The sequence below is a fragment of the Artibeus jamaicensis genome, unplaced genomic scaffold, assembly GCF_021234435.1.
Source record: "Artibeus jamaicensis isolate MK-2021 breed Jamaican fruit bat unplaced genomic scaffold, CSHL_Jam_final scaffold_537, whole genome shotgun sequence".
In the NCBI taxonomy this organism is placed as follows: Eukaryota; Metazoa; Chordata; class Mammalia; order Chiroptera; family Phyllostomidae; genus Artibeus; species Artibeus jamaicensis.
Window position 1 is genome coordinate 4,623,486 of NW_026522047.1, and position 14,415 is coordinate 4,637,900.

The 14,415-nt window shown below is 48.9% G+C and overlaps 1 protein-coding gene across 4 annotated transcripts in view; it reads right to left on the bottom strand.

Annotated features, from left to right (window-relative positions):
- The window catches only part of TRPC3 (transient receptor potential cation channel subfamily C member 3), a 52,556-nt gene that overhangs the window by 24,922 nt on the left and 13,219 nt on the right, over nucleotides 1-14,415 (bottom strand). For all 4 annotated transcript variants that reach the window (XM_037129912.2, XM_037129911.2, XM_037129913.2 and 1 more), the window contains exons 2-4: nucleotides 13,076-13,847; nucleotides 6,753-6,941; nucleotides 1,158-1,322 (exon numbers count right to left, since the gene is read on the bottom strand). In XM_037129912.2, coding sequence (XP_036985807.2) covers nucleotides 1,158-1,322; nucleotides 6,753-6,941; nucleotides 13,076-13,847 — 1,126 coding nt within the window. The remainder of the gene's footprint in view (nucleotides 1-1,157; nucleotides 1,323-6,752; nucleotides 6,942-13,075; nucleotides 13,848-14,415) is intronic.

Consider the following 14,415-nt stretch of genomic DNA (forward strand, 5'->3'; position numbering starts at 1 on the left):
GACTGAAGATGCCCTCACCGGACCTGATGTCACGTGTCCACTGGCTGAGCTGCCCGGAGAGACCAACACTTGAAAACTGGACCCCAACACCTCTTCCCCAGAAAGGGGAATTATTGGCATGAGGTGTGATTTTTGCGTTTAAGGTATGCTCTCTCACGTTATTTCTAGTTTTTAGTCTTTAGTCTTTTAGCATTTGAGGAGTTGTAACATACTTTTCCATAATATACGACAAAAGCCAGAGAGATGCTGGACTTCCAGGGCTGTACCAGAGCCCTGACTCATTTTGCCTGAAACTACCTCTGACCTAAACAAAACCAGATTTCCAAATATAAAAACAGGATTAACGGATCTCAGAACAGCCTCTTGTCCCTGGCAGTGCCCCCTGGGAACCTATGCGGAGTCTGTGAGCATGCCCAGTTCTGTGAGCGTGCCCAGTGTCCTGTGAGCATGCCCAGTTCTGTGAGCGTGCCCAGTGTCCCTCTCCCCATCGTGGTCAGCAGTCCTCCAAGGCGCAACGAGACTGACTTTCCACAGGCAAGTGGAGAGAGGGAGAAAGGTCGTGAACAAAACGAGTCAAGCAAAACTAAACAAACCATCTAAAGATGCCAAAGCCCCCAGGCCCAAAGTCTACATTTGTTCTTCTGAAGAAGAACAAAGAGCTTGGGGCACGTGACCTGCACTTTCTTGGACTCTGGGAAACACCACGCCTGCAGCTGGGCTTCGCACACCAGCCACGGATGGCGTGGACAGGTCCCAACGAGCACCCTGGGCAGACGGGCTGATGTGTCTTAGAGCCCTTGCAGTGGGGCCTTCCCGCGTCCCCCCCCAGGCTGGGCCGGGCCATTGGCTCTCCGTTTATCAAGCTGTCAACAGAACCAGAGCACCTGCTCCTTCACTCTGGCAGCTCTTCGTACTGCCCACCATGGGGATTTTTATCTTAAAAGCCTAAGCATTATGTGCCTGCAAAGGCCATCTATCCCACTGGCACCGAATGCCTTCTCACCCCTTTTTTTAATGGATCCGGTCATTACAAAGCAGCATCTGCATGCTGGAGTCAATTAACTTTCAGGATGGAACTGCTAAGAGCCTGGAGTAGGCAGCTTTGTTCTTTTTCATCCCAAAAGGACATAGTAACACAGAGTGTAAGAAAGCTGTACCCGGCTGCAAGGCGCAATCCAGTAGCCGATGGCGAGGAACGGAAGGCCCAAGGCCACCACTAGCACAACCAGACACTTGACGGCTGTGGTCTGCTCCCGCAGCCCTGAGAGGTTCTCGTACCAGATGGTCAGGAGCTGCTGCTGGCAGTTGGGGTGAGCCACAAACTGGGGGGAGAGAGAAGGAGGAGAGTTACTATGCCATCAGCCACAGTTCGACTGCTGAATGTTAAGATTAACCTCCTAAAGATATTAATGCGCATGCTCCCAGGACATGGGTGCTGGAAGGTTCTGGTCCTATCCTCCATCGCCTTCCCTCCATCTTCCCACACTGCTCCAGGACTCATAGAAGGACAAAAGTGGAAACAAGAGGGCGAAACTGATGTTGTCCTGAACCAGCTCTTTCTACCTGAAGCTCTCAGTAATTCAGGCTTTCTGGAATCTGGGGACAGAGTCCCTCCTTTATGGACACGTCACATCCTGGCTTTCAGTTCCCAGGAAAGAGGAAAGAGTCATTTGGTTTATTGTAGACTACGGTGAAAAGGGAAATGTGTTAAGTTCTTGAGCGAGCCCTAAAGCACTGTGGGAAAATACATACAGGATGGGGCTGGTGTGTACAAATGTACAATTGCTGCAAACCTGCACGAGAGTCGCAATAAGTCAGTGAGCCCGCTGGCTCTGTGCTCAGTCCACACTGCAGGGCTCTAGGAGCTGGCATCCAATGTCGCTTCCTTCCTGTTGAGTAATCTGCGCTCTTTTTATTGCTTCCTCGGCCACAGGTCAGAAAAAAGCCACATTTACCTGCAGTAGTGATTTCACAACTACAGTTCTAATCAGGGAAAATGAACAATGTAGACTTCCTTCGTCCCCACCATCGTGTTTGATTTTGCCATCTGGTTTTGTTAACCCATCTGCCTGAATCTATTGAGAAGAACTGGGACTTCTATAAGGCCCTGTCCTTGTTCAGGGAGCAGACTGTACACGTCACCCGGCCCACGTAAAGGTCCCGACGCCAAAAGGTGCCCCCTTGCAGCTGGATCTGCCTGTCTCTGAATAGTCAGGTGCAGTTTGCCCAAGCTCGGGAATTATTCAGGGTCATTCACACATCAACAGGAAGTGCCAACAGAGTTTCAGAAAAAGAGTTTAGCAATGCAAACATCAAAGCATCGCTGTCTTCCAACAAGCAGGATAAACGGCAACAGCAAACCCATTAGGAAGCACCCTGAGAGGTGTCTGCAAACTCGGGGAGGCAGAGGGAGCAGCGGCAGTGCCCAGCGGACACGGGGCTCATCTACAACCAAGCCCTGGTTCCTGAACCGACCGACCCTCATGATTCGTAGCGACTCCAGACACTTCTGCACACTGTCAGGCTCCGTACCAAGAGCACAGCTCCAGGGTGGCAGAGAGGTTCCCGTTTACTGGTGTAGAGTTTTCCATCGGCACTTTCAACTAAAACAGCGCTAATAAAAAATAAAACCTCAGCCCCCAGGGCAGGCAGTGGATGCACAGCTTTCCCCAGACCCCGCTCCCACTCCCACGGTGACCCCACTGGTGGCAGGAGGAGAGGTCGATGACAGGTGTGGTTGAGGTTGAGTCTACAGATACCAGATTTGAAATACCTGACTGCATTTTTTTTTCAATAATACAAACTGGTAGGGTTTGGGAGAGTTAAAAGTACTAAAAGGAAGATACTATGTTTTCTGGCTTGATGAGCTCCATATGAAAAAGAATATCGGATCTTATAAATTACTTTCAACTCAATTATAAAACTCCTAGGTCCTGGGGGTCACTGGTCATTGCCAGCCATGAAATTATATGAGACCTTCTTTCCAAACTCAAGATTCTGCCACTGTCCCAAAGTTCTGGTTTGGGGAAACTCTATTTCAAGGTCAATGGGGTCATTATTTGCACTCATGGTACGTGTGGATATAATCAAGGTTGAAGCCTTCCAGGGTCTCTGCGACCATTTCCTGGGATTTCCAAAACTGCATATTCCTGCGGCTGCCCCTGTGGCTACTGGATCATTTCCTTCCTGCTCACCCCTCCTCCTCCCTCATCCCCTCCACGTCCCTAACTGTTTGTCTCATTCACTCAACACACTCTCTCATCCTCCAAGTCGGCATAAGCCCCTGCGAGGAGCCTAGCTAGGCCCCAGGTACAGGAAGATGAGAATGAGGCATCAGCACCCTGTTGAGTGATGAGTGGTCCCCAGTCACAGGCACACAGGACACTATCAATACACGTGAAAAACAGCCATTAGAATGGAGGCCTGCACCCCTATGCTTGCCAAGATAAATGATCAGCATTTAACATACTCCTAATTTGAATGTTGGTCCAAATGTCTTGGTGTCTGACATGTTTCCAGGGTCTGCATTTGTGGGAAGTTGGGTGGATGCAAAGACAAGGCGGGCCCGTGACAGTAGCCAGGCTTGGCTTGTATGGGGAGAGGTGCATCCTGGGAAATCCAACCACAGGATGTGATGTCACCAAATCAGACCACTGCTTGGGAAGTCAACCTGCATGTTGTATAGGCCAAGGGTTTGAGCAGGACAGAAAATGCCCACAAAGTTAACAGGCAGGTGGGCGTGACTGTATGGAACTGGCAGGCAGATTTCCCTCTTGGGAGTGTCCAGCCTTTCTTTCGCAGGTTTTAGGCTTTCGGGGACAGAAATATTCATGTTGTAGTTTGGCTGCTCCCTCACCTCAGTCCTCCTCCTCAAGCCAGTCTTTAAATTTGCTGATGTGCTGTATGGCATTAATTATACCAAATAAGGCCACTGGAAGACCGGATGGAAATGGATCCTTTCCGCACAGCACACAGGTGACGCACAGAGGATTGTACACGCAGTGCAGACACTTTGTCTGTGTTACACAGCAGCCCAATCATGTTCACGCTTTTCTTGTCATCCTTTACCCTTCTGCTTAACAGGCATGTTTGCTATCCTCCTAATTTTGCCCTCCCCACTGTATGGTGTCCGTTATCTCATACATCACTTTCTGTGACTTCTTTTAATCCACAGAAAGAAAACACAAATGGCTGTTTTCCTCCAATGATTTTAAACCCTAACAAGGCACACAGGGAACATTTGAAAAGGAAAATAAAACTAATGCAATAGCAGTGGCTGAGGGCAGACAAGCTAATCCCTCTCAGAGAAGAGTTTTGCTCCTTTCAATGACTTCACAACAGGGAAGCGACCTCACCCCCCCACCCTCGACTGCATCATCCCCTGAAAGCCCCCGTAATGCTGCAGCGCCAGCCCCAGCCAGCCTCAGGAAATCTGCCTGCGGCGTCCTGACCCCGGCGGCCAGCACACTGAGATCATCCCAAAAATGAAACCCTTATTCGAGGCTTTCTGATTTGAAGGCAGAATGACTGACACACAAGAACATCTCAGTCTCTCCACAAACAGCACTACGGTGGCACTGAGTTTTTTCCTGCTAAAGATGACCGACAGATTCTTATACACTGAGCCACCATTTAGGGCAGGGATGGAAAACAACTTGTAGATAATTTTCAACTTAAAAAAAAGAATTCACGTTACACTGTCTTTTCATCAGATCAGCCTTTACCAGAGCTGCCCATGTGGGTGTCCTCGGGACAGAAGCAGGGAAGGAGCGCTCTGCTTGGTTTGTGACTTCGTTGCTGGAGCCCTGGTTCACACACTTTAAAAGAAAATACTCTCGTGGGTAGAACCTAGATCATGACATTCTTTTTAACGTCCTTGACTCGTGGCACATGAACAGAGAACTTACATGGCAGTTTTCTGGATTCTGAACCGGCCAGGTGTAAAATGCTCTGCTACCTCTTGGAGTCGGGCACACACCCGGCCCCGGGGCTGCCTGGGGTCAGGGTCAGGTCGGGGCTGCACTGGCACACGCACCCGAAACCTCTGCGGGGCACGCAGCCCTCATGCTCCCGCTGCCTGGCTCCACTTCTGAGCTTTCTTGCACACACAGGGGTAATCGTGTGTGTTTAAACTGCAGCCTGTCTCCCCTCCAGATGATCGTTCTGCAGCTACACTTACCCCTGTCGTGGAGAGAACAGGAGAGCAGGAGGAAGCACTCCTTAAATCCTTGCTCAGATCCCTCCCACGCAGTGTTTATATTTTCATTTCTGCATGAATTGCCACTGAGTCTCTCAGGCCCCGGGGAGCCCCAGGTGCGGTTTTTAGGGAAGACCCCAGCCCGGGAGCCTGGAGCCAGCGAGAGGTCAGCAGACTCAGGCCCGGACCCAGGCCTGGGGCGGATTTGGGCAGTGGCCAGAGCAGCTGCCTGAGTCTCTTCGGGGACCTACCAGGCCACCATGACATCACACTGGGCTCCTTGGTGAAATTAGGAGTTGATCTGAATAAACATGAGCTTGCTTTGTTATTGGGGGGAAAGTTCTGTACCCTAACGTTATTTTGAAATGCCTTTCCCACGGCCATTGACTGCTCCAGCACCACAGCTGGCGGAGGGGGGTCATGCGGCCTTGTGACCCAGGAAGAGATTTTTCTTGGGGACTACAAAGGAGGTGGTGGGAAGGAGGGTGGAAGGATGGGTGTCGTATTTTCCCTCTTTGCTGGAGTGGAAATGGGTGAGTGCTGAATGAACGATAAAGGTAGCCTTTAAGAGAAAAAAGGGCTTTTTTTTTTTTTTTTTGACTTGGGGCTTTTGGGGCAATTCCAGAATAGAGTTCTCATACACGCTGATCAAATGAATATTCCAAGTTAAAACTTTTACTGCTATTCACTGGGTAGCACAAAACAAACTACCCAGAATCACCTGCAAAGTCTTCAACCTCCTTTCAGTTCCCAATTTATTCTTTTTGTTGTTGTGTCCTGAGAGCTGACTGGCAGCAAGGTGATTATTGCTGACGCCTCATACATTATCATTTATACATCGATTTACTTAAAGTGGACGTGCAGGGGGACACGCGCTCCGTGAGACGGCCTGGTTAACACACGCACACCTGCAGTTGAGCTGTCACTGTTAATGTGACGCTTCCAAAGCCAGGAGCGAGAACCTGTGACAACGGAAATCAATCCTCCTCTTTCAGGAGCACGCGAGAAGAGATGTGAATGGCAAGACCTGTGAATAAACATCCAGACGGATTTCTAAAAGTGCTTCAACATCAATCTTACTCAACATTCTCTTCTTTTCCCTGAGAGGACAAAACCTCTGCCAGCCCCGCCATTATCTTGTAACTGACAGGCCTTTCACAGCTGAGGACCTTCCCCGTTCTCCAGCCTGTTAACTGCATTGTAACCAGCGGTGTACAGATGTCTTTGTCATATCTTAATCCATTGAAATCCCACCACTACTCTGAGGTAGATAAGAAATATTTTATCCTCCTTGTATGGGAAACACTGAAATTTAAATATGTCTTATAATTTATCCAAGGTTTCACAACCAACAACAAATGGGAAGGATCAGAAGCTCGATATTTGACTCCCAACATTTCCATACTTCCCTTCATCTCTCTCATAAAGAAAAATCTCTCATTATTTTCTAATAATGTCTATTCTCATTATGGAAGAGAAAACGTCCTAGAATTATGGCATGGTGGGTATTCCGCGCCTCTTCCACGCTGGCGCAGGAAGGAAGAGGGCCGCTCACCTTTTTGACTTCATACTTAATGGCCAGTTTGACACGACTCAGGGAGGCCTTGTGTCTGTGCGCCTCCGCGGGCTCCACCGACTCCAGGTCTCCGTTCAGAATGGCTTCCACCTCTTCCGAGTCTCGGCACAAATCCAGCACACCCACCACGAAGTCTTTGCATTGCATGGACAACTTCCGATAGTCATTCTACGAATGAGAGGTTTGGAGTTTAATACAAAGAATTGGCTTTAATCCCATGGGAAGTGTTGAGGTTTTTCTGTGCATTAGAGCAAGGTGTCCCGTCCTCCGGTTGGGGAGCTGCGGTCCCTATGTGGATGCTAGGCTTGCTGAGTTAGACGTGGCTGGATCTGACCCCCCACCCCCTGAGCCAGGACCTTCTGCAAGCTGCCCACCATACGAGACAGCTCCCAAACCACTGTGCACTTAGGTCACTGGTCTGTATGTAGTGAGTGGTGTTGGCTAAACGCTACCACTGAAAGACTAAAGGATCCAAAAGAGTTGTAGCTCTTTTGTGCAGATAAACAACAGTTTTCTTTAAAGCCCACACAAAGCCATTTTGTATAGTGAAAAAATTGTTATCGGTTATTTTATTTAAATTGTATTAAAAAACTACAGTTGTTGTACAATGAAAACATTTTAAATGGTGATTTTTCTAAAGCGGCGATTTGACGTAGAAGATTGGCCGCAGGGGAGACTAACATGACTGGTTCCTGAGCCCCTGCCCCGATGGACACTTTGCTTCTCACCGTGCAGCCCACACACCTGCGGTGTCTGCAGCACCTGGCCACGCGTCAGAACAGCCATTCTCAGACCCCAGTCCCGACGTCTGGGAATGACTGGTGTGCGAGAGATGTAAAGAGATGGGCAGGTGCCAGCATAGAGAGCAGGTTATTTTTCCTTCTTTGTCTACAGGGCACACATTCATGTCCTGCAGAACCTGAAGGAAGAAAAGTGTCTGACTATACGTCACTGCATTGGCAAGGGCTGCTGAGTATCGACACTTGAGAGAAAAGGTCCAGGCCACTGGAACTGACACCTGCTAAAAATCACCTGTTCATCTTTCACATCTTTAGCAAATGCATGTAGTGCATGGGCCGGTATGGAGAGGCCACTCTGCAGCCTCCCTGTCACCTCCCGGATGGAGCTCCAGTTCTCCCTTAGGTTCCTGTCACCGTGTCAACAACTGTCCCTGGGCAAGGGTCTTCCTTTCAGAAACCCCAGTTCCATTTCTATGGCTTTCACTAAAATTCCAGCCCATTAAGAAGGTTAACTGGATGGTGACCTAATCTGGTGCACTCAGGGAAAACAGAATTCCTCCTTTCCACATGTCCTGAGACACGGTATTTTTCTGATAACCAACCAAATAACACTGCACAGCAGAATTTCCAGATTCTGGGCATCTAAAAACTACATTTTAAATGATACTTTTTAAAAAGGCATGAAGAATTCCAATTTTGGCCCTTGAATAATTAATCTATGCAATGTGATGGGCAAAAATCACATCACCTGCTAAAATAAACACAAAGAGAGACACTGTTTAAAGGCTACACAGACTAGAATAGTTTCCATTTCAGATATCAGACATTCAGATAAAGAACAGTTACAGTTAATCCTTTTCCCCTTATAAGGGAACAGATAAAATGAATAAAAACTTCTGTCTGCTTTCCATTCAAGTTGGGACCAGGCAACTGATAAAATTAATAAAATGCTCAGCCTCTGGTTTCTATGCAGAGTGTCAGTTACATATCCATCTGCCTGCCATGCCTGAAAGCCTGATGAAATATTTTATTAGAGCGTCCAGAAGTATTAAATCCACGTCTGTCTCTATAGAAAGCTCCCCTTTTAATACAATTTTTTAGATGAAATTTCCTTGCATTACTCTTCAGCTTGCACTGCTCTGTAAGATTTGGTACAACCTAGGATGGCCGCGGCACCATTGAGCAGAGAGAAAAGAGACTATTTTCTATGCCTGAAGAACACATAGGAACCACTTCTGCAGTAATACCCAAATAATGACTCATTATCTTTAAAAAGCATACTCTGTACACTGTTCAGTCTTGAAGAAAGCTGGACAATGGGGTTGGTTTGGTTTTTTTCACATCCACTGAAAGATCAGTGATACAAGTTGCAAGGACAGCACTTTGTTTTCCTAACAATTTAAACATTTCCTGCTGGAAGGAGTCTGCTACCCTGTGTAGATAATGATCAGAACTGGAGATAACAGGCATTTCTTTTATTGCGGTCGTGTGATAGCAAGTCGTCAACATGCACAGAGCTCCCGGGCAAACGGGAGCAGACAGCCCTTCCCCAGGGGCAAAAGGGACCCCCTGCAGTCTGCTGACCAGCTAGTTCTGCCAGGGGGTGCTGCCTCACAACTCAGACCACTTGTCTGCTCTGCGTTTTCTGGTAATTGTCTCCTAATTTGCTTTTGCTCCATTGTCCTCACTCATCATCACATGGGCCATCTCAAAGTTATCGGACGGCCCGGCTGCGCATTTTGGAGTGGAAGCCGAAGCCCAAGCCCCCGCACAAGGCAGGGGGGAGCAACGGCGCTCTGTCCTCACGGCAGCCTGTCTGGGGCCTTCAGCACACACATATCAACGATATTCCTCATTGTTGTCATTCCTTTTTGTCCTCTCTTTAACCCCTTTTTATCCTGAAGGGGGAAATGGAAATGCAACTCGAAGCAGGCTGGGTCCTGACGAAACTTTCCCTAATAACAAAGACAGTGTAGTGGTTGCAGCATCAATCGGAAGCCAGGGGTTCTGGGATCAAATGCTGCACCTACCACTTACTAGCTGTGTGGTCTTGTGAAAGTTACTCAGCTTCTCTGTTGAGGATAAGCCTACCTAATACTGCTACTGGATTAAATGCTTAGAACGTGCTTAGCACACATCAAGTACTATAGTAGGGCTTCAGTATTACCAGGTATGGCAGGTGAGATGGAATATTTAGGACTGGGACCCAAGACTCCCAAACCTAGGCCTGCCAGATGGGACCTAGGGGATAGCCTCTGGCTTTGCATTTGTAAAATGAGAGGTCTGGTTAGCCCAATGACTCCTAGACTGTCATCCTGCCATAAAATGCTACCTTGCTTTAGGGTTATAATCATTTTTCTCTTCCTTACAGCCCTACCATGATAATAGTTGAAATTGCTTTTCTACTTTAAAGAGAGGAAAACTGTGGCACAGGAAAGGCAAATAGTTTTTTTTTCTTCCTTTCCTTTTTATTTTTTTTGCAAACAAATGCATCCCTGGTTCAGAATTAGGAAATTTCACTTTGCACTTTCACGGCCTACTAAGTGGCCGGCTTGCTTGCCTCTGACGGGTGGAGGCCTGGGCCCCAGCCCATCCCGCCCAGTGCTCCGTCTCTCTGAACAGCTGCAGGCCACGTCCGCCGGTCTCTAATGACCTGTCACCATGCTGTCCTCCACCGATTCATCTAAATCTATCTGAGAACGTTCAGCCTCTTGGGGTAATGACTTCCACGTATTTTCTGCAGCAGGGCTCCTGTATTCTTCCAGGAATTCTGGAAACGACACGGCAACCGGAATGTCCCCCGAAGCCCCTGCCTGAGCAGCGTGAGGGGTGAGGCGCTGGCTCCGACAGGCCATGACATGGGGGGGTGGGGACAGAGGGAGAGCTGTTGGAAAAGGGGACAATCACCTGCTTTTCACTGGGGAACACACTGTCTACGATTTCATTTCAGAGCTGGGACTTCGAGCTCCCAGTCCCTGTGGAAGGAACACAGAGGACACCACAAAACAGGGCAGAGGAGGTCAGCTGCTCGTCTCCGCCACCAGTGTCTGCGTCCACGGCCCCTCGGAGCGGGGAGTCCAGGGTCACAGCTGTGGGAGCCACTCTCTCCGTCTGTCTAAAGCCCTGACACATGACATGTATGTGGAACAAGAGGGCCGGGAGGGGAGGGGAGGGCAGGGAGAAAGGCACTAACAGGACGGTGCGAGTGGGGAGGAAAGGGACATTCAGCCCAGGGAGGGCCCGTGGGCCCTGGGGATCACGACTTCAGAAGAGCTGACTCTGCTTTGACTCAGAGAAGGTTCTGCTACCCAAGTGCTTCCTATATAATTCAGATACACGGTGAGATCAGATGACTTTCGGGGATCCTGGGACTTCTGGTGGCTTTTGTGCATGCCTTCTCAAACTTGATTGTGTTTTCTCCTTCTTTTTTTTTTTTGCCTCTTTACTTGTGATATTCTTCTACCTTTGAAAGGTTATCAGAGGTGATTCTTTCAGTTGGGGTAAAGGAGATTCTAAGTATTATCAATATAGACTTAGCCGACTTCTGAGGAACACTTGAATGACAGAATTTTTAACCCTGGCTTCACTGAGATGACTTCTCTGAGCAGAACTGCATACTTTACCACCTTTCATAAATATCAAAATGTAGTCTGAGAAAATATCCCCTTTTGTAGAATCTCTTTTATACGCTTTTCAATATATATCAGGCAAAATGTATAAAAAGTTTAGAATAATATTTTAAAGTCACAAATAAATTTACAGTTATATTTTTATTCCTATGCCAATATAAAGAGGTAACATTTTGAACTACGTTACCTGAATGTTTTCCTATTCTCTCTAAACAGGATTTGAGGTTTTGATTTGTTCTGAGTTATGGGTCCAAGGAAATAAGTCTTTCAAATATCATGTACTGAATCTCTTCAAAGGGAGTAGATATAAGGCAACATTTATTCTATTCTTTGTATTTTTCCACATTTTCCAAAATGTTCATAGTAAATATAAAAATTTTGTGGCTTTTATATAAGAAAAAATTTAATGTAATAACAAATGAGATTATCCTGCAGCCAGGGCTCCTCTTGGACAAGATGAAGGATGATAAATATCTAGGGATTTGGTGTGTATGGAGGAGAGAAAAAACCCACAAAACTTCCCTCCCATTTTCTCGCAGCCCCCTGGCCTGACTTGTGTTGCTTGTTGCATTTGTGTAAATCTCACATAAGCATGAAAAACTGCAGTAAGATCTGAAGACAATAATCAATCACTCTGCCTGGTGTCTGTCATCGGAACACGGAACTAAGAAGAAGGGAAACGTAGCATCCAGAGAATGAGTCAGGGAACTGATGTCGGCAGCCCCCCTCTGAGGTGGACAGCGGGAGACAAGATCCTGGGGCAACCAGCCTGACCACCTGTGCCCACAGCTTGCGCCGGCTCCTCTGCCCCAGAGTTAATGGTGGAACCACCCAAAGGGCAGAGAAGGATGTAGCAACCGAATTCTTAAAACGGCCCACACTAATGTGTAATGTTTTCAGAAATATGAAATGTTAAAGGGATTTATCTAAGAACAAGAAGATAAAAACATGTACAGTAAAATGACAGCAAACTCACAACGATTAACAATCACACCTAAAACAAAACAAAAGCAAACAAGTAGAACAGGAACAGAACCACAGAAATGGAGATCACATGGAAGGTTATCAGCAGGGGAATGAGGGGGGAGAGAGGGGGGAAGGTACAGAGAATAAGTAGCATAGATGGTAGGTAGAAAATAGACAACAGGAGGGTAAGAACGGTATGGGAAATGGAGAAGCCAAAGAACTTTTATGTACGACCCATGGACATGAACTAAAGGAGGGGAGTGTGGGTGGGAGGGGTGTGCAGGGTGGAGGGGAGTGAAGGGGGGAAAATGGGACAACTGTAATAGCATAATCAATAAAAAATATTTTTTTAAAAAGAAATAAATAATACTGGTTGCTTGGAGATGATGTCCAGGAAAAAAGTTCACTCATTTTTTAAAAGTCCACTAATGCAAAACACCCCTCTGTCCTTGTTTTTCTGGGCAGACCGATGTCTATGGGGCTATATCGGCCAGGCTGAACAGGAGACCGTGGATTTCTGGGAGAGGCACTTTCATCATAGTCATGAAAGGGCCTTGGTAGCACTTCCATCTGTCTTTTGACTTTCACTCTAAAGGGGATAGATGAGTGTTTGGGCCGATGAGCCGCGAACTAGTAACTACTCGCAAGTTGGGTCCCACCAGACAACTAATGACAAAAAAGGAGGAAGAATTTGGAAGGGAGACGGTCACACCCAGTATCTCCTTTAGACAAAAGAGAAGTCTCTGCGTTCTGCTCAGAGCTTATCGAGAACACAGAGCAGCCCCGGAATTATCGCTCTTGGATCCAGCATGCCCCATGCCAAAAGCGCATTTTCCACAGCACCACGCTCAGCAGGGAAAATCCTGGCGTCCCTTCTGAAGGACTCTTCCAATCCCGGCCACCTAAAATCCCCTGGGGGGGCCACTGGTTGGGGAGCAGAGCAGAGCAGGGCGGGCGCCCGGCCTACCTTGAACTCCTTCTCGATGTTGGCCAGCTTGGCCAGTTCGTTGCTGAGCTCCAGGGCGGTGAGCACGGGGTCCTCGCTGGACAGGGACAGGTAGGCCGGGCTGGCCAGGCCCCTGTAGGCGTTGATCCTGGAGCGCGAGTGGCTGAAGGAGTCGTGCCGCTGCTTCTCCGTGCAGTCCGCGCACTTGCAGAAGTAGTCGTGCGGCCGCTCGATGCGCGCGCCACGCAGCAGCAGCATGTGCACCACCTCGTACTTCTGGCAGTGCGCCGCCAGGATGATGGGCGTGATGTCTGGCGAGAAGCGCGTGCCGTCCTCGTCGTAGGCGTAGAAGTCGTCGTCCTGCAGCTCCTGCTCGCAGGGGCTGAGCGTCAGGCGCCCGCTGGCCGCGAAGCCCGGGTGGTTGAGGATGGCCTCCACGATGCGCACGTAGCCCTTGCTGATGGCCAGCAGCAGCGCGTCCCCGATGCGCGCCAGGTTCTCCTTCTTGAGCAGCAGCTCCGTCACCTCCAGGTGCTCGTTGCCCACCGCCAGCTGCAGCGCGTTCTGGCCCATGTAGTCCACGCAGTTGACATTGAGCGTCTGCGACTCCTCCAGCATCTTGCGCACCACGGGGATGTTGCCGTACTCGGCCGCGTCCAGGAAGCGCTCCTCCTCGGCCGTGAGGCTGGGGCCGCGGTCGTTGAACATGAAGGCCGGGCCGCGCACGGCCTGGCGCCGGCCCTTCTCCCGCATCACCGTCTTGCGCCTCAGGGATGGGCTTCCGTCCATGGACCTGGCGGGCAGCAACGCAAAGAGCAGCTGCAGGCGATTAGGGGGAATGGCTGCTGCCCGCGGGCGGCTGACCTGGCTGGAGGCCGCAGCGCCCCGTGGGCGGCTAACAGCGCCCCTCGCGCGCACCCCTAGCCGGGGCCGCCTGAACCCGAACCCTGGGAGCCGTTCAGACCCGACCTCGGGTCCGCAATAAAAGGCTTTCCAGAGGAACAGGACCAGAGACCGTTCGTTTCCAGACACCGGCGCTTGCCTGTGACCCTCACTCTAGATAAGTTTGCTTCCTTTAATTTAACAATATAAACTATGTCGCCGTGGCCTTTTAAATTTTTTTTCTTGGCCCACGGTATCCAGGAACTTAGTGTAGAGCTTAAACTGCCCATTACCTTCCCAGTCCTATTCCCGACTGCTGACAGTCTTTTCTTTCCTAAATGATCTCTCACATGGACTTTTAAACATTTAATGTTTTGATATTTTTCCATCACCATTTGGTCCCCTTAGACCCCCCTCCCCCCAGCAGTCACCACACTGTTGTCCACGTCCATGAGTCCTTTTTTCTCATATAGACTTTA